The 19,220-nt window shown below is 37.1% G+C and overlaps 1 protein-coding gene across 2 annotated transcripts in view; it reads right to left on the bottom strand.

Annotated features, from left to right (window-relative positions):
- Positions 1 to 19,220, bottom strand: part of DPP10 (dipeptidyl peptidase like 10) — a 555,109-nt gene that overhangs the window by 38,528 nt on the left and 497,361 nt on the right. For both annotated transcript variants that reach the window (XM_033003141.2, XM_042784121.1), the window contains exons 9-13: positions 18,368 to 18,522; positions 14,901 to 14,998; positions 5,704 to 5,827; positions 3,618 to 3,656; positions 2,177 to 2,284 (exon numbers count right to left, since the gene is read on the bottom strand). In XM_033003141.2, coding sequence (XP_032859032.2) covers positions 2,177 to 2,284; positions 3,618 to 3,656; positions 5,704 to 5,827; positions 14,901 to 14,998; positions 18,368 to 18,522 — 524 coding nt within the window. The remainder of the gene's footprint in view (positions 1 to 2,176; positions 2,285 to 3,617; positions 3,657 to 5,703; positions 5,828 to 14,900; positions 14,999 to 18,367; positions 18,523 to 19,220) is intronic.

Raw genomic sequence — 19,220 nt, 5'->3', positions numbered from 1 at the left:
AACCTGCTTTGATTATATCATTGACGCTTGCTTTTCTAAAGTACAAAGAAATGCAGCCCAAGAAAGACCATCATTTGTCGGCACTTGCAAGACTGACAAATAAGCCTCAGTAATCAAATTAATCTAAGGCGAGATATTAAAATTTATTTATTTGTCACTGTACATTCACGTTGGTGCTGTGTTTTAATTTTCCTGCACTTGGATATCTGTACTGAGGAGTACAGAGAAGTAACGAGAATCTGAATGACAAATTCCAACATAAACTGAGCTCCATCACAAAAGAAGTGATCACCTGGGTACCGGAGACCTGCTGACTGCTTTAAATTCTGCAGGGCACCTGTTACGCCACGGTGGCTCTCACAAGGTGTGACAAACATCTGATGTGACAAAAGACTCTATGTGCAATGGTTAATATAATTTTTATGCCTCCATGTTTGCTTTAGAAATAATGGACAATCAGATTAATGCACTGTGTAAAATACATCATATAAACACATTTCTTGCCCTTTATTGCTCTGTATCAGCCCCATTACCATGCAGAATGTTGCTTATCGATGAATAATGGTGGATACATGGGATATCACATTTCCTCTTCTTCTCAGTAGCAGCTATATACTTCAAGCCAAATTGGTCATCAGTGATACCATTCAGACTTGTTTATTCATGGTCACAGTGACCAAAATAGAAGTATTTTTGATTTCTGGAGTTGTGCAGTACTGAGGGCTCTAATTCTGCCTGTAAAATACTAAACTCTTAGTCATAAACTTGACTTTAAACATTATTCTGGTGGGATTAAAACATGTATTTAAAAGTAGGTATATATTACATTTTCTTGTTGAATAGAAGTGGACTTTGTCTTTTGCTTAAATATTTTCCTGAATTAGAATCAAGTTTCCTGGGCTCTTTAGTAGTGAAAAATGACAGAGCATACAGGTTTCAGGTAAATTTGATTGTATCTGTAATATCCTTGGTAATGTTGCAAGATAATTTTCAGATCTACATAATTATTATTTCATGTATTTTAAAGATACTTACTCATATTGGGAAAGAAACCAAAATAAAACTTGATTGACTAGATGGTTTTGCTCTGGTGTGAATTTTTGTGTGGCTACTATATTAATACACCTTTACCAGATTGTCATCTGAGTTACTGTTTTCTTTAGAAGATAGGATTTGATATGTCTTTGGTCCCTTTTTTTCTTCTCTGAATTGTTCTTGATATATTGAATGAATATCTTGTTCTTGCTTCTTCAGGTTAAATTTTCATTAAAGTTCTTTTGCTCTTGTTCTGTCTGCAGTACACTGTGAACACATTTCAGACTTAATAATGTTCATACCAGAACACTGTCATAAAGAGAGATAATGGAGTTGCCTGGTGCCAAGTCTGATATTTTGATGTTTTGGGTTCCTTGATAATCCCTCCTATGTCATATGGCTCTGCTACAGTACCTGGATTAATGCTCTGCTGATTTAAATAGATGCCTTGGAGTGTTCCGTTCCAGGGCATAATTTCCTTTATTAGTTCATCACAACTTCATACTGGTGACCTTCAGAGTCATAGTGCATATTTATCTTCTTTCAGATTCTTCTTTGGAAAAAGTAATGACCCCAGGAAATGGAAACCACTGGAAAATGTTGCGAAGAGTAATAAAAGAGTCCTAATTGTCACAAAATTTAAAGTTTTTGGTATTGCCTCCCTTTACTGTTGTGTGTAAGACTAGATTCTGAATATTCTGAACTGACATTTAAAATCACACTTATGCATATGTAGAGTATATATTGAGGGTAAAATGAGCACTTCTGCAGGTCTCTTGAATACCTGTGGCTATAAAATATTATTACTGACAGAAGAGTTTAACAAGAAAACATCTCTGCTTGTCTACAGATGTACAAAGAAAACATGAAATCTTCCAGAAAGAGTACTTTGGAAGTACCTTTCATTTACAGATCTTATGTGTCATCACAGCATAGGTCTAAGAAAAAAGAGAGCTCCACTTATTCTGGAAGAAATTATAAACATGTCTCTGCACTGAGTAACAACCTGGACATGACAAATGACCACAACACAAGTGTTCAGACTTTACTGAAGTTCAAGTCTTTGCTTGGGTCATGTGTCCTCACTAAAAGTCCTAGATGACCACTAAGATATTAAAGATGGCCTGAACCAAAACCTTACCTGAACAATAAACATGGCTATGTGGTGAAATTCACCCCGGCCTCCCTGCTTTACTGGGACAGTCATGAAGAACTTATTGCCATCCTTGGAGAAAACTGGTTCTTCATTCTATAAATGTAAGACTGTGTTAGTATGTTACACTTTCCGCTAAACTTCTTAACTAAACATCAGGTTCGGCTTTTTGTCTCCTTGGTTTTGGTAGTTGCTGTGTTCCTAAAACAACTGGAGAAGGATCCTTAGAGTTTAAATATATTCTGCTAACAAAAATGTGGTCGCTAAAGCTAAATGCAGTTCATGCCAGTAGTTACTATTGTGTAATCTTGTCCTAAAGCATGGGTTACAGACCTTGCAAAACTCTCCCTCCCAATGCAAGGTCTGCTAGTCTCATCCCTAATGCAGCAGGACATTCCAGAATACATTATTTTACAGACATACAATTAATGACAGAGATAAGTCCTACTAGTGATAAGGAGAACAAATGTTTCCATGGCCTGGACTCAACAAAACATTACTAAGTACATGCTTAACACTCATTGATTTTGGTAAACTTGTAGGAAAAGATAAGTACATTGAAGTGATATTCTGAATCATGGTCTTACCATAAATTGTAGCCTGATGCAATACCATCTCTCAATGTCTAACTTTACACAGAAATATTAAAGGAAAATGGCTTGCTATAAAAGCATAGTTTATTTTTTTTTAAATGATTTCTCATTTGCACATTGCAAAATGAAGCCTGAAATGTATTTTAAATAGAATGTTTTTCATCCAGTTACTGTACAGCTCTTTTGAAGCTATGAAAATGGAATAATTTGCTGACATATTAGTTCAACATATTGTTCGGGGTATGAATTTAGAAATACTATTCTTATGCATTCCAATTATAGCCTGTATGACCTCTAATCTTTGAACTCCTTTGGGTTTAACTTGGTGAAGTTATTTTTCAATCTGAAAAAAATCAGCGCATTATATAGGACATGTTTGGAATGGGATTTGTCTGATCTATCCTTAACCATCCAAAAGTTAGGTAGTTAAGCAGCTGGTCACTTAAGTGCTTACTTAACTCAATGCAGAGATATTGGGAACTGAAAGGCATTTTGCCTCCAAAACCTGGACAGGTGTCTCAGTTCGAAGGGCTGAATTGCTCACTGGAAGGAAGTGTGTAACTCTTCTCACCACTGACATGGTCAGCTAGAGAGCAAAATGTCCTGTATGTGATGCTAAGTGACAGGATTCCCACTACCAGAGAAACAAGCTGCCATTTGAATGTTTCAACAGACGCTGCTATAATCCTCAGCTGTGAAATTAATTTAGGATCCTAAAAAGTATTCAATTTTAAAAGGAATGGATTTTAATAGCTTATAAGATAACATATAATTAAATAAAAATGACAATGAAGCAATTACACACTGTACATCCAGAAATAGCATTTATACTATACCTGTTTAGGAAGCCACACGTCTGACTGCATTTCATATTTCTAAAAAAGAAAAAAATGTTTTTATGGAATAGCTCAGAAATATTTCCCAAATTCAGCAAAACGTCTCTAGCTATTTCGTGTTTTTTTTTTTCTACTGTGTTACAATCTTCACATCTCTTCATTGGCATTTACATTGAAACAAATGATAATTTAATTACAAAGTCAGCCACTTCATTCAGAGTTTTTGGTAGAACACCACAGGGAACCTAAGAATGCCTTTTTCAGTCCTTTCTGATTAGCTATTAAGGAGCTTTACACAGGCAGTTCTATTTGTTTTTTCAAGCTCAAATTGTGAGACCTTTTCAATTCACAGTCCCTTGCTTTAATGGGTTGTAGTGTGGCATTAGTGAAGAGAAAAAAAAATAAATGCAAATGATTGTTCTTTATTGATCACACTCATATTTCACATCATGCTACCTAAAAAACCTCCAAATACCACGTACACATAGTTGGAAAAAAAACATAGAATATACGTCAACTGTTGTAAATTGTCACAGTCACACTGAAGTCATGAAAATGTATTAGCTATAGAAGCATCTGTACATATATGGCCTGAAAAATGAAAAATCTGTAGCTACTAGAGCAGCTGGTTTTATATGGTACTTTTTGGAATTGAGAACATATGCAAAATGCTAAAAAAAAAATATAAAAGTTTATACTTGAAATCAAATGATGTGATACAATGTTAAATTCTCACAATAAGGCCTTTCCTCATCCATTACTGAATCCAAGTGCATCACCTTACCCCAGTGGATGCAACATAGGAACCATCCAGGATCAGAGGCATGAGCGTGATCTGAGCTGCCCTCACTATGGTGACACTGCGTTGCTATCCTTCCTCACCCACCTGAAAATGTCCTTCACTGCACTTTAATTTTTCTAGAGTGGGACTTCTGAATCTCTCTCTCCTATATTATGTCCTGGACTACAACTCCCTGGATATCTACTTCAGACAAGTCCCATTGACCTTGGAGCACATAAAGGTTTCCTGTCAGAAGCGACTGCTCACTGGGGTTCACGGCTGACTTTCTTAATAAAATGCCACCAGGCTTGCAGGAACCAGGTAAGAAGCAGCCCAATCAACAAATCTCCATGTTCACAATCTTAATCCATAGTTTGGGGACTTATTCACAGCTTCTGAGTCTGGAAAAGCAACCCGCATTATGTAGCAAAAGAAGCAGACAAGCTCACTTTAACACGACTGACTCCAGTAGCAGACACTGATGGGAGCCTTTTTGACTCAGAGGCCAAACTTAGACCTACATTAATCACTCATAACCATTTACACTGCCAAATTATACCCTCTACTTTGGAGCATCTGTTGGTACTGATATTAGCATGCATGGAAAATGTTTATGCTTTTAGCTGGTTCTGGGAAGAGATCGTGACTCAGAATGGGAAAGTGGCCAACTGCATTCAAGATGCAAGATTGACTGTGAAAATGGAGAGATGTAATACACGAGTGTCAGAAGTCAAAGTCTGGGTCAGGGGATGGGATGTGCCTGGATACAAATAGAAAAATGTATTTCAGCTTGGCTTACATTCAAAATGAAATACCCCTGTTGCCTTTCAACTTCATTTTATTCTAAAGTTATTTAATTATGCTATTGAATTTGCAGGAATTATCAGAAATTTACACCTTTTCCTTAAACGTATGTAAGCTGTGCGAGGCAGAAAGATCTGAAATGAAACTCTGTAGAGGGAGAGAGAAGAAACCAGGCAGCTGAAAATATCTGATGGAAGACAGGCTTGTCACTGTGCTAGCTATATCCAAAGTACATGATGTTCAGCAACTGCAGTTTCCACTGAAGTTAATGAATGAACAAAGCTTAGTAATTCTGAAAATGTCACTCAGAGTCGCTAATTGCATGAAATCATTTCACCAGATTTGGAATTTTCTCACATCCATTTCCTCCCTGTTGACTAATTATATTCAGTTTGGAACTACTGCATCTGCAAACTGATTTCCGAAAATCTTTTTCTGAATATGAAAAGAAAATGCAGGAAGAAACCTTGAAAAGAGAGCTTATGAAAAAATTCAACTTACCCTGCTGCAAGCCCCAGTCGTGGTTTCACAAACCGTAAGGATGGAGATATTCTGAGGTCTGTTTAACCATCTCACCACAGCTTTGGTGTTGCTTACCCATTTCACCATTGTGATGTAATATTCCCTACATAAACGTGTGAAAACATAATGTTCAGATCATTCTTATTTCAGATTAGACTTTTTTAAAAAATATATATACAGTTCATCAAATTCTGGATTTGCACTGCATGACAGTATCAGTACCGAGGGATGGAGAAAATAACCCCAAATGACCAGCATCTGTGTTCCTACATGTAGGAAGGCTCAGTCCTAGCACACTGTTCCTCTGGGAAAATTGTACTCCATTAGCACCTTCTTCTCAGCCATTTGTAATATATAAACTTTAGCAACTGCTAAACATATACTTGTGAAATATGTGTTTGTGAATACCTATGAACCATGTACTTGCCATCCAGCTTAAAAACAAGCACTAAATTCCAACAGAAGACAATATTTTCCTGTACCAAATACCTTCAGAAGACACAGTTTTGCAAAAGAATCCAGCTTTACTGTCAAAGGAAAAAAAAAAATAAAAATCTGTAAGTCTGGAATGTTAGAGTGCAGGCAAGACCACTTTAAAATGTAACTTGTTATAAAATAACAAGTATTTTATAAAGGAACTTCTGCATAAAAGGGAAGTCACACTTGGTATCAGAGCGTGTCAGCTTCACTTTAACAAATAGCTCATAATATTGGTCAAATTGTCTGTCCCTCAACGACCCTGGCTGAGCAAAGGAGGCTTCCTAGGCACAGACTCATGCTATGGAGCATCTGCCTCCCTGCTCCCAAAATCCTGCTAGGCTGTCAGACTGGGGATGATACAGAGGAAGACCTGCTGCAGCTTGTCATCCCAGCCAGGCTATTTGCTTCACTTCCCTACTTGAGGCAGCCGGCAGCCTTCATTGTCCAGCTGAGTGCTGTGCAACAGTGGAGTGAACTTGTCTGGAAACTCAGCCCCCCCTTAAAACAACGGGCTTAGCTTGCATATAATTAGGCTTTTAATCTGATACTGATGGAGATCTCATTACTCTTTGACAACACATGTTTAATTATACATTCAAAAGACTTCTTACTAGATCAAAGATGCTAAGCACCGCCAACAGCAAAGTTGTGTACAAATCTGATGCTGCACACAGGGGTTGCAGGAGACAGCAGCTCACTGCAGCTTCACCCAGCCTCAGTCTGGTACTATATTTGAAGAACATAGCTGAACAACCCAATATGCTCAACTTTCTTTTGATTTTTATGTTTGACTTTTAGTAAGATATTTTCACATGTACGTACCAGAATGATGACTAGAAATGGTGACTTCAGGTATATTCTGAGACTAATACTTATGTTTTTTGGTTTAAAGAGCTTTTTAACATACTGAGGAGAAAAAGCGTATGCCAAAAATAACACAAGATCTGACATGAGACCAGGTGACACAGCCAACAAAGCAATGATCCAACAAACAAACCAGAGAGTGCAACACCAAATCTCAGGTAACTCATTCCCCATAGAAGAAAAATGAGTTGCAAACTTCTCCCTCTGCAGTCGTGCATGCACAAGGCTTCCAAAACCATTGCAACTGTGTATACGGAAGCCCAAAGAGAGCCGAAATGAAATGTTCAAAACATGTATATGTGTACTGCTTCCCTCTACTGATACTCAGACACCAAGGTAAGACAGCATCTACTGACAGCAAAACACAAATTATCCCAGAAACAAATCCTACAAAACAGAGCCTGAACTGTTTCATTTGAAAAAGTCTTCAATGAAGGAAGCAGGAGATTTAATCATAGAGAATCCAGCTGATATAGCAATTAATAGTCCAGATCAAACCATGTCATCTTCCATCACTGACATAAACTCCTTGATCACTGAAGTGAAAGTAAAATGTCATTTAAAAAATATTTTTTTTCCCCTTTACATCAACTATACATAAAAATGTGTTCAAATTTCAACACATTATGACTTGTTTATCAGGAGTGTAGTATAGCATGTGTGTATATATATATATAAATGTAGAAACACATGCCCTTCTGAAATTAAATACTGTCTCCATTTAATGTTCCTTTGTAATTCACAGTTTTGCAGTTAATCTGTTGTTTCACATATACAGTGCACATGCACACATACAGAATAGTAGAGTTGTCACAGGTCAACAGATATAACCAAGTCAAAGTTTGTAGAAGAAAATTGTATTAGATTGGCTGATACAGTTGACTAAAAACAGAGAAGCCTGCAGGACAAAAGCTGGTTTAGTTCTGAAGAGCTGTTATCAGTTTGTATCTCCCAACTAATGAGGCTTGTTTTGCAACTATTGTTTGAGTAATGAAAATAAGCACTCTATCTTTCCCTCCAAACCCAAATACAGAAGTGTACTGGGATTACTAGACCGTCTGCATCTGTACATACATTAAGTTTCCTCACAACATCACTTTAAAGAGGAAAGACTATGATTGCTTTCTGCACAAAGGACTGAAGCAAGATATTAAATAAATATTTACACTCATTTTAGATCCTCAATTTGATACCCATTTTATTAGGTGCTCTACAGCACTTTACATGTTCAGAGAACAACTTTCATCCTTGTTCAGGAACATTTCTTAATCAGACTGTCGATTAATTTACTACATGTCCAAAGAGTAACAAACACAATTACTCTTCACCTATGCAATGTTAGTTTAAACTCACTGTATCGCACAGTGGCTCTGCAGCAGAGACAGAATCCACTTTTAGCATTCAATTGGCCTAATAAGAGTGAACTTTTCTCTTTTGCTGTGACTTGTCTTATTCGAGCTGTGTCTCCTCACCCCACTCCTTTCTTTTTCCTACACTTTGTGTAGTCTGCTCCAGGTTCCTCCTTATTGATCCCTTTTCTCGCAGTAGGGCCACTATAGGATGATCAGGGGAACCGTAAAACCCGTTTGCTGATACCCATCTCCTCTATCCTCACCATCTCACCAGGTCTCAGGTTTCCCAATGAAATCCCTGATTTTCAAGAAAACCTTGCTCAATCTCTGCCTCATAGACCTGCCTTTTTGGTTTTTAGCTAGTCTAATCAAATTTTCATCTCAGAATTTTTAGACTCTCTTCCCTCTCATCTGCCCCAGGATTTTTCCTTTCTAAATTCCGAAGAGTTAGCTTTCTTCTCTGCTCTGTATACAAGCAGAGAGAAAACACTGAAAACACAGAAAAGGCAGTCTTCGTCCACAGCGCATGCCATGATCAGTCACTATTGAAGGAGTTTGTATGTAACTCTATTCTAACTTGGATTGAGCCAGGGAATGCATAGAAACAAGAGCTTTAAGGTCCTTGACCAGACAGAGAGCTACTTATGATTCCACATTTGGTATTTAAATCTCTGTTTGACTTCAGATTGGCCTAAGGCAATTACATAAGGTAATCAGTATAAAGAAGGCACAGCTTTCCCTTAGACCTGTGAACCAGGAACATGACATGTATACAGTCAGCTCAACAGTAGGAGCTGGAACGTCTCACGTATGCCAAGGACATGTTGCACACCAAGAAAAGTCAGGTCTTGAGACCCAAGGGAGATAGAGGATATTCAGTGAGAAAAAAATTTCCAACTGTAGGTGTTAAGAAAGCAAATGTTTCTCCTGAGCGTATGGCAATTAACTTTATTACAAAGACTTGTAACTTGATGAAATCTGGATTCATTTTTCACTGCTGATAAAAAACATGTAAGGCATCAGAGGAGTTTATCATCCTTTGCCAAGCCTGAAGACCCAATTTTTTTTAATGCTTCTTTCTTATAGAATGTTTCCCTTTATTTTGATTATCTCAATTGATACACAGTTCTATGGAGGTAGTTTATCAGTTTGCTAATACATTTATCATCACTCAAGAATGTCCAGCATGTCTTGTTTCACTTGTAAGTTTTGGTATGCTTATGTCTAGAAGTATATGTGTACCTTGCTGATTGTGACTGTAAGTGCTTAGCAAAGTCAACAGAGACAAGCTGAAGAAAGGAGAGGGATTTGCACTGCATAACACTGGAAGTATAGTTACAATCATAATTAAATTTGAATGTTATATACTTAGATTTGAAATAGACTAACATAATGGGAAAATAACACACAGTATTAAACTTAAAAGTAAGAAACTGTTCAAGGCAGAGTCAAGCTTTGCAACTTCATACCATTCACTGCAATTAAGAAATCTGCTCTAACTTTAAGCCAATGATGTGATTACAAGAGAAATCTGCTTATAACTGGAAAACACTGAATGTTTATGGCAATGGAAAAAGGAACCATACTTTTGTTGATGGTTTTAAATAGATTTGGATAATAAATACAACAGGGTTCAGCTAAAGAAAGCCTACCTATCATGCTCTACTAGTTTGCTTGCAGGCTGTTATCCAAGAAGGTAAACAACAGAAACTTGCTCCATGCACAATGCTCTAGAATATTTACCATATTATTTAATTATTTATACTGTGTATTGAAAAGCATATGAAAATTTATAGATACTAATAGAAAGTGTAATTCTCAGAAACACACATGGAAAACAACACAAATTGAGACATGACCCGCAAGGTAGATAACTACAGTTTGGTAGTGTTTTGGTATACTATGCATGACTTTATCTATGTATACATTGATGGATGTACTGCAGTTTCCTTCTGAGATTAAGCCACAGGTATTTGGTTGGAAGGAGCTCTTCTAGCTCCCCTTCCCATGGGTGCTGGTGGCCACCATCCTGGTCAGGCTAACAAACTCTGCTCCCCATTTCCTTGCTGCCACGGGCCCTGGCCATGATTGGTAGCCCACTGATGGACTCTCATTGTCCTTGAATGCCCAAATTGGTGTGTGTGATGGTCTGCCTTTACGTGTGATGGACAGAGCAACCTCCCTTGGTCTCCTGGCCACAATCCTCCTAGAGTGGTCTAGCCTTGGTGACAATAAGTGTGTGTTGCTGTTTCCTATTCAGCCCCAAGCACAAATCCCTCAGCAGGATGGCTGGGCAGGCAGCCGGGTCCCAGCCCCTGCTGACCTACAGGCTTCTCCTGGCCCATGTGCAGAACTTGCATTTCTTCCCACTGAACAGGGAAGAGAATAATCAATTAATACCTTGGCATTGTGTGGGAAAGCTTCAATAAAATAAAGTCTGTGAATATATTTTTTATCCTGTAGACTTTGGCTGATTGGATTACAGCCATTTTCTATAAGGTATGATAGTGAATTAATCCTTTACATTAACCTTGTGAGATAGGTATTGTTATTGCCAAGTTACAGAACAGGGGAGGGCCAGAAGCATGAGTGACTAGACATAGCATATCTGAAAAGCTGAAAGTAAGCCTGAGTTTTCTTAATACCAAACTGCATAGGCCCCATCTTTCCAATTTCCAGTTAGAATCAAATAAGCTTTATATTCCAAAGCAAGGCTCAGATAAACTGGCTACCAAAAATAAAACCAACCAGAAATACAAAACCAAGATTCAAAAGGTTATTTCAAACTAGAAATACATAAATATCCAAATTATTTTGTTGATTTGGAAATGCATGGATAATGAAAACATTGTTGAGGCTTATAAGAGCATTATTTGAATTTATGCAAACTCAATTTCTTAATTATTTTCTGTTCTATTATAAAAAAAAAAATCAATAAAAGTTATCTAAATTTGTCACACAAGGTCAGAAGTGTCTGACTATATTTCAGTCTCTTTAAAAGCAGGTATATATGAAATGAGAATGTGGACATCTAGCATTTTTCAGGCATTGAAATACTATTGGAAACAGTAAGGAAAAGGACTGACTTAATTTCTTATAGTGCATTTTAAAACTACCTGGTCAGCATTGGCTGGGAACAGTGCAGGGCCAATGCAGCTTGCTCACTACGCTGAGAATAAGGGAAGCAAGCAGTGGATGACCCCCACACTGAGATTTTCAAGAGCCAATACACAGTTCTAGCAGAAAAATCTCTTCATCATGTATGGAAGCACAGCTCTACTCTAATAAATCAACTGCAACTTCATTCATGTGTTATTTCACTTTTTGTCTATCTTAGCAATTTCCACTTTGGAAAGCAAATGAAATTTTTCTGCCGGACAGGTCTAAATTCAAGCATGGGTTTTGAAAAATCAGCCTGCATAATTTCTTAATATCATATTAATATCTTGTATCTAAATATCACCAGTTACAAGGATTCTTCAGGTGTCTTAAGTTACAGTGGTTTGAACTGAACTTGCACATTCTGTTGCTTTTTCAAGATTTGCAGCAGGAGGTGAATATTAGCTTTCCAACTGGAACTTCAGGAGCTAGCAGTGTTTGAATGCACACATATTTCATCTTAGATGTATATTGGCTTTCTAGAACTAATGAGAAAAAACCCCTGCAGTACAAAATCATGTTTGCCACTGAAGAAAACATAATGTAATTGTACACATGGAATAGAAACACCAAGGGGCAAAAAGTAATTGTACAGAACACAACCACACGTTTAAAGGAAGACTGTCAGTCTTTTTGTGTCATTAACAGTGAACAGTAGATGGTAAATTTTTCCCCAGAATAAAACTCTCAGGTGTAAATTTACAAATGTTACTGCTATCTTTATATCAGAATAACCTGAACAGAACATGGGAAATATTACTAAGCACCTTTATAGAATCACTGCAAGCAGTAGATGAAGGTGGAACATTGAATTTACTCAACTACATAAAATTCCCAGATGCCCTAAAAATCAGAGAAACAGTTTTCTGCTGTCAGAGGTCTTGTACTGCACACAATTTGGGGAGAATTGAGAATGTGAACGTTACTTTTACAGTTATAAATAACAGAAACCTCATTCCCTACCCATTTATGTGATTTCTTTGCATAGGAGCGATTTTCTTCCATAACAGCAGTTGGTTATGACTTGTACAACATGTATTTCCAAAATGTTTCTGACTTGAAAGATCCATAAAAATATATATGATAGTGTCCCATTCCATTTGATTCTGAAAGATTTCCATTACCTATTTACTAATGAATCTGCAGCGAATTGAATACAAAGGTATTGAAAAAGTGTGACTGCTAAAAGTAGCAATTACTTCTATTAAAAAAAAAAACCCAACCATTACAAACCCCAGAGATTTTCATTGTAGAAAGTCCTGTTCAAAGCTCATTCTTAAAGCCTGTATATATATTGATATATGTTTATATATGGATTGATGACAATTGTGATGACCAAGTGCTACTCAAATCCAGAGTAAGAATGCAAGATTTACAGTACACTTGGCTGACAATTGTTTCTCTAAATTTTATATCATGGATATTATACCTTAATAGCTAAAATTAAGAATAAACTAACTTTTTCCAGTTTTAAATAGTTTTACTCTGTCTTCTGATACAGCAACAAAACAGAATTTTAAACATGAGTATTAATTTAACTAAACAGCAACAATATCTTTATCAAGGATCAAAAACCTGGCAAAGATGCCCATTAAGGCTCACAAAAAACATTCCACAAATTGAGCTACTGTTAGTCTTCAGCTTCAAGACGCAAAAAAAGTTTTTAAGATACCAATACTCACTCCTTTGATTTCACTTTAAATTTTCAATCTGCTGGAAAGAAAGAATGAATCTGAAAAATCTATGGTGAAACCGTAACATCTGAATAATATTTTCAGGTTGTTTTTTTTTTTTTTTTTCTTGTGGATTTACACATTGCTTTCTTATTTCACTTCTTTGTGCCTTCTGACATTTAAAGGACAATTTTAATGATATTTAAGAGAGTTAAGATGCTAATCCTGATGGCAAGGAATCTCTTTCAGATTTTATACTATCACTTAAATTAATGAAGGGTTAGCAAGCAGCAGGAAGCTTTATTATGTTTTTCAGTAGTGGCCCATCAACAGAAAGAAAATACTTCAAAAAGCACAGAGTCATTCCTTTCACTAACACAGTCAGTAAGCATTCCAGCTGACACAAATAATTGCAAGGCATAATTCACTATTAAGTTATTCCTGCACTAAATTAGGGTACCTCAATCTGTGTTGAAGAGAGCTACACCAGCTTAAAATTGGTTGCAAACGTGGTGAATCAGTGCCTACTGTTAACACCCTGAGTGTTTTGGGAACAACTGCCAAAAAATTTTCTGGATTTTGTAGGAACTACAAAAACATCAACTATATTCAGAGGAGTTTTCTTAGCTAGAGGTAGCTTTATGGTTGCTAATCCTTTCCATGACTTTCCTCATCTGAAAATGCCCTGAGTGAAGAGAGGAAGTTGCACTTCTCTGTCCCTTACCCTGCAACCATATCTGGACTGTGGTAACTCTTTTATTGTTGTTATTATTACCTATATTAAATAATAATTTAGAAGACCATTAGCATGTGCACTGAAACCACAATGGGAATTTAATCAGTACAACTGCAATTCTACAATCTGGAATACGCATATCGTAAGGGATGAAAATTTTCTTGCCCTGAAACAAAAGTTTCAAGACATCTCAAAGTGAGGACAGGTGATCAAGAGCACAGCTTAAGGTAGTAACTTTAGCAGGAGATTCACCGGCTGCAGCCAGACCTCATTTCTTGAGGCCTGAAGTCAAAGGGACTGTTAAATTAGCTCAGTGGTTCTGAAGCAGTTTCTCCTGAAAAACACAGCACAGCCCTTCTTAGTCTATGTGATCTGATGGCATCACATCTCACCTTCTGTCACCTCACTGCATGTCAGCCATGGTGAGAAACAAAACTTCCTGTAACCTACTGGATTTGAAAGTTCAGAGTATTTCTCTCTAAATGAGGTAACACCCTGATTATGTGCTCTGTGCATCTGTAATACACTTCTATATTCTGCAATGTAATTTCAGAAACTTTGACACACAGCAAGGAAAGGCTGGTAGTGAATGCAGTAATAACGTCAGAAAGAGGGCAGTGTTCAGCCCCTTTGACCATAGCTTAGGATTCCTATTTTCATTTATTTCAAGTAAATTGGAGCTTCTCAGGACATCAGTCATGAGCAAATACCAGATCCCTGTGATTTTTAAGAGGAGCGTCAATCTAATACAGCTGTATTTTATTTTATCATCATTACATTCAGACATGGGGACGAAGATCAAGTGCATTCCAGTCAAAGATAAGTGTTGTGCTGATGTAAAAAGGCAATAATTAGCTTTAGAGACAGTCAGATTAAATTAAACATGAGTTTCAAAACAATGAAATGATATACCTTGATTTAAAGCTGTCAGGTGGCATCAGTTCCAGTGTATGAGCTGGTCCATACAGATTAACTACAAACAGCTTTATTGTTGGGTTTGTTTGACCTGCCTTTGAAAAAAAAAAAACAAAAAACAAAAAACAGGAGCTTTAGAGGCACTGAATCAGTGACAGTGAAATAGAATCACTCACTAACATAATTATCTTTATAATAATGAGAAATTATTACAATTTAAAAATCTTAAATTTTAAAAGATAGTTTCACAGCCATATGAACTACATAGTTTAAAAAAATCAAGTATTAATTCAGTAATTCTCTCACTGCCCTTTACCGATGGCAGACCTTTCTGTACAAGGGACCAATGCTAGAAGTGGTTTGGCCCAATTTAGTCAAGCCAGCTGCAAATTTGCATCCAGTTCCTAAACTAGCAGTTAAACCCAGCCTCCAGCAATGTCTTTTCCAGACAGTATTGTTTCTTCTTCCAAAAAGGTCTCCTATATCTGGGATAACATTCCTCCTTTTCCTCCTCTTTCTTTATAGCTTTCTCCCAGACTCCCTTCCCTGGCTTGTTTAGATGGAAACCTCTGGTTTTGGCCCTGTTCAGGACCCAGCTGCTTTGGCAGGCCAGCTCTTAAGAGAAACAGAACGCTTCTTGTTGCTAAAGGGGAATAAAATGGCAGTTTGACATATATCCACTGGGAAGAGTCTGATAAATCCTGAGGACTTACAGGAAGCTGGGATTTGTCCGACTCCAGGTAACATGGCTCATTACTAAGCAAGGTTCCTGAGATGAAGAGAAAGGACTGGAGATAAAAGGCAAGGCTCTGCAGGGATGGCTACTAGTTCCACATGCCTGTCCTCACCATATTATACTCAAGCTACTTTTTCATGTAAGTCACAGGAGTCAAACAACACTACATAGTGTCCTTGGGATATGGGGGATGGAAAGTATGTCTCTCAATGGGGCTGACTCTTGTTCAATATTGTAAGGCCAAGGTGAAATCACCGATTCTATGGATTTAATCATAATAAAATACAAAGTTGCATATCTGGCTCTTCACGGGGCTATTTAGAAATGAAGAACAGCTTGGCTGAAATATACCCACAAATTCCCTTTAGAAATTGGACTGATCTCAAAATAGAGTCTGAATGATGTATCCACTCATTTCCGAGTGGTATGGGGACAAGAAAGTGGTATTTGTTTATTTGTACATTTTTACTAGTGGTTAAAAAAGTTTTGAAAATGGATTTAATCAGACTCCTGGAATTATTCCTTTTTTTCCCACAAAAACTTTTATATTTGCCTCAGAAGAAATGTGGTCCTTCAAAGGCATCCATTGCATGAACACATCTTACACAAATGCAAAACTGTGGAAGAAACTCACTAAGACATCAAGTCCTTAGGACGCAACTGTAATCTATTTATATCCTTTGAACCCTACATTAACTGCATAGTGGTATCCAAGTACTCTCATTAGGAGGGCTGCCATGAGTAATTGCTATCCAGCGTATGAGTTGTAGAGACACCCTGAAGCACGCCTTCGCCGCGGGCATGGCCAGATGTGTGCCAGCCCCACACCACCAGCCCTGCTCGGGACGAGCCTGAGCTGCTCTCCCCCAGCAGAACGTCCCTGCTACCAACGCCCGCGGCGTGCCCTGCTCTGCTGCCTGGGGACCCCTGAGCTACAGCTCTACAGCAGTGGCCTCTAGCTCCAGCCAAGGGCCGTCCCTCCAGCCCAGGAGGTGCCGTGGGCAGCGGGGCCAACCCCCAGTGCTCCCGCAGCCTGCGCTGGGTTCGGGCAGCTGAAGGTGGTTTTTCCACCTGAGCAGAAAACTCACATCCACACCTCCTCCTCAGCGGTGAACAGCCTCAACCTCTCTACCATTCTCCTTGTGACAATTTAAATAGCACAGATTTTGTATAATACCCAAAACGTTTGCTTAGTAGTGCAAGAGCTCTTTACATTGAAATCCTACTTTGTTCTCAATGTATTTAACAAAATTTAAACTTAAATTTTTGTGTTTTTTTTTTTAAGAATGCAGTCTGTTTGTATGATATGTACATAGATGTGCATGCTCCAGTATTCATAAACACATGTGGGTTTCACTTTATTTTTTTAATCATATATATAATTATCTCCGATGGTTTCATTCTATAATAAAGACCAAACATTTTTTTCATCTCTGTTGCTATACCACAAGCTTCATTACCAATTAATGATGTTTAACGGGTAGCTAAATTGGCATTAAATGGAGACATTAAATAAAGCTAATGTTTTTTCATTAATGAGATTACTGAAGTAGTATTATGTATCACTTTTATGCTGAATTACTAATGAAATGGAATTACTCAGTACTTGTTTACAAAGCTGACTTTTAAAAATATTCCTTATTTTTTTCTTTGCTCTGTTAGTCAAGGCCTTTTGCCAATCCAAGTATGCAAACTACCTCTAAAAATAGTTACCTTATTATTTTAGAGTATTATTTCATAGCACAAATACATTATATTTATATCATGCATATTATTGTTTCATATACCTGGTACAGTCCACCTTTCCACCCATCAAGAATAAAAGGTCATAATCAAAAAATGGCAGCAGGAATAGGGTAACAGTAAGATTTTTCTAACACTCTTAATGAACTTCCCATAAAATGTCAAAGGAGTACCACATACATGGACCTACATAACCTGTCAGAAAGGAACTCAGACACTTGCACGCAAGGGATGGGTAAACTGATAAGTTGGAAGATAGTATCAGTGCTGGAGCTCAACACAAAAATGATGGCTAGGGAGGCACCTAATCAGGAAATCCCCAGAAAATGAGGAATGATTGCAGACATTATCCATGTCTGGGCTGTTCCTTCACTTTCTGACACAAATCTAAAACCCCTTCTCTAAATCTTCTGAAACTCTGCGATAGCTCTATTTTTTATATATATATTTTTTTTCTCATTTTGATGGCCAGGAAAAGATTTTATGTGTCTTACCTTATTCCAGACCAGACTGTCACATTTATATTATTATTACGATTATGATGATTGATGATGACGATGATGATGATGATGATGATGATTATTATTATTATTAATTATTTATTATTTACTGAGACCTGTATAACTGCAATGGAACATGCTCTGCACACAGCGTGTATGACTCCAGTGCAGTTGTGATACTATCTTTTTTTCTGTGCAGTCCTTCAAACATATTACCATTCTCTCAGAAGTGGTGGATTGATTTTACCAAGCCATATACCAGTGATGAAATTACTACAAATTACTTTGTCTGCTGCTCCCTCACCCCATTGTTTCTTTCCAGCTGAAGGTGTTAGTCTACTGAAACAAAAATTAATTAATATTTCCTGAAAAGCAACATGAACAAAATCAGTCTCTGTTACTGTCTAGAAACATTCCTTCCATATAGTTGAATACTATACTGAACAATGAAGAGGAGGTGAGGGCTGCGCTCAGACTCATCTTACCTTAGGATATGGATACTGCTTTCCTTTTGGATATAGACCTCCAGTAAACCGGGGAATAACCATGTTTGGTACCAGAGAGTCATTTATGGTCAGGAACGCCAGTCTTTCACCGTCTGGAGACCACCAGTGGGCAACATGAGTATGAAGAAGTTCCTCTGCAAAACCAGATTTCCTTAGGGTCCATAGAAATAACTATCACATAGTTTCCAGCTCATTCATTTGGCACTGATTTGTTCTTTCTGTGCCTACTTGAAATGCATCTGTTGTAACTGCAGTAATTTCACATCATCCTGGGTTGAATGTTTGGATAACAAGGCATATTGAAAGACCAAACTTTAACCAAATGAATACTTTTATTGACGTCAATAAATCATCTAAACGTGAAAGATGATTGTAACTGCCATATGTTTAGTTCTATTGTATTCCATTAGAAGGGTTTAATTAATTTTTAAATGATTTGGACCATTTTAATAAGCAGTTTTTTTAGGATTGTAATTTTTGTTTTTCTTTTTTTTCTTTTAATATAAAACTTTAGTATACTTGACTTCCCTGCGCTTTGGCACCTGGTAACATTCAGATCCTCACACAGTGATATTTATGTAATAATTTTTGGAGTGTAATAGCTTGATTTTCTTGTCTAAGTCTAATTGCCATCTTTAATTCTTAGAAAATTTAATTTTTCTGCAATGTAACTTTTGGAAAATCCAAACAAAACTTTTTATTTTTATACAAATTTTATTTGATTTCCAAATGAAAGTAATTCTCAAAAATGCCATGTAATGTTTTCTTACATTTATTGTCATTGTATTTCATATTCAAAAGAAACAAAAAAGAAACAACCATAGATGTAGCA

This window comes from Tyto alba, unplaced genomic scaffold, assembly GCF_018691265.1.
Source record: "Tyto alba isolate M040663 unplaced genomic scaffold, T.alba_DEE_v4.0 Super-Scaffold_7, whole genome shotgun sequence".
In the NCBI taxonomy this organism is placed as follows: domain Eukaryota; kingdom Metazoa; phylum Chordata; class Aves; order Strigiformes; family Tytonidae; genus Tyto; species Tyto alba.
This window is presented reverse-complemented; position numbering and strand designations above follow the sequence as displayed.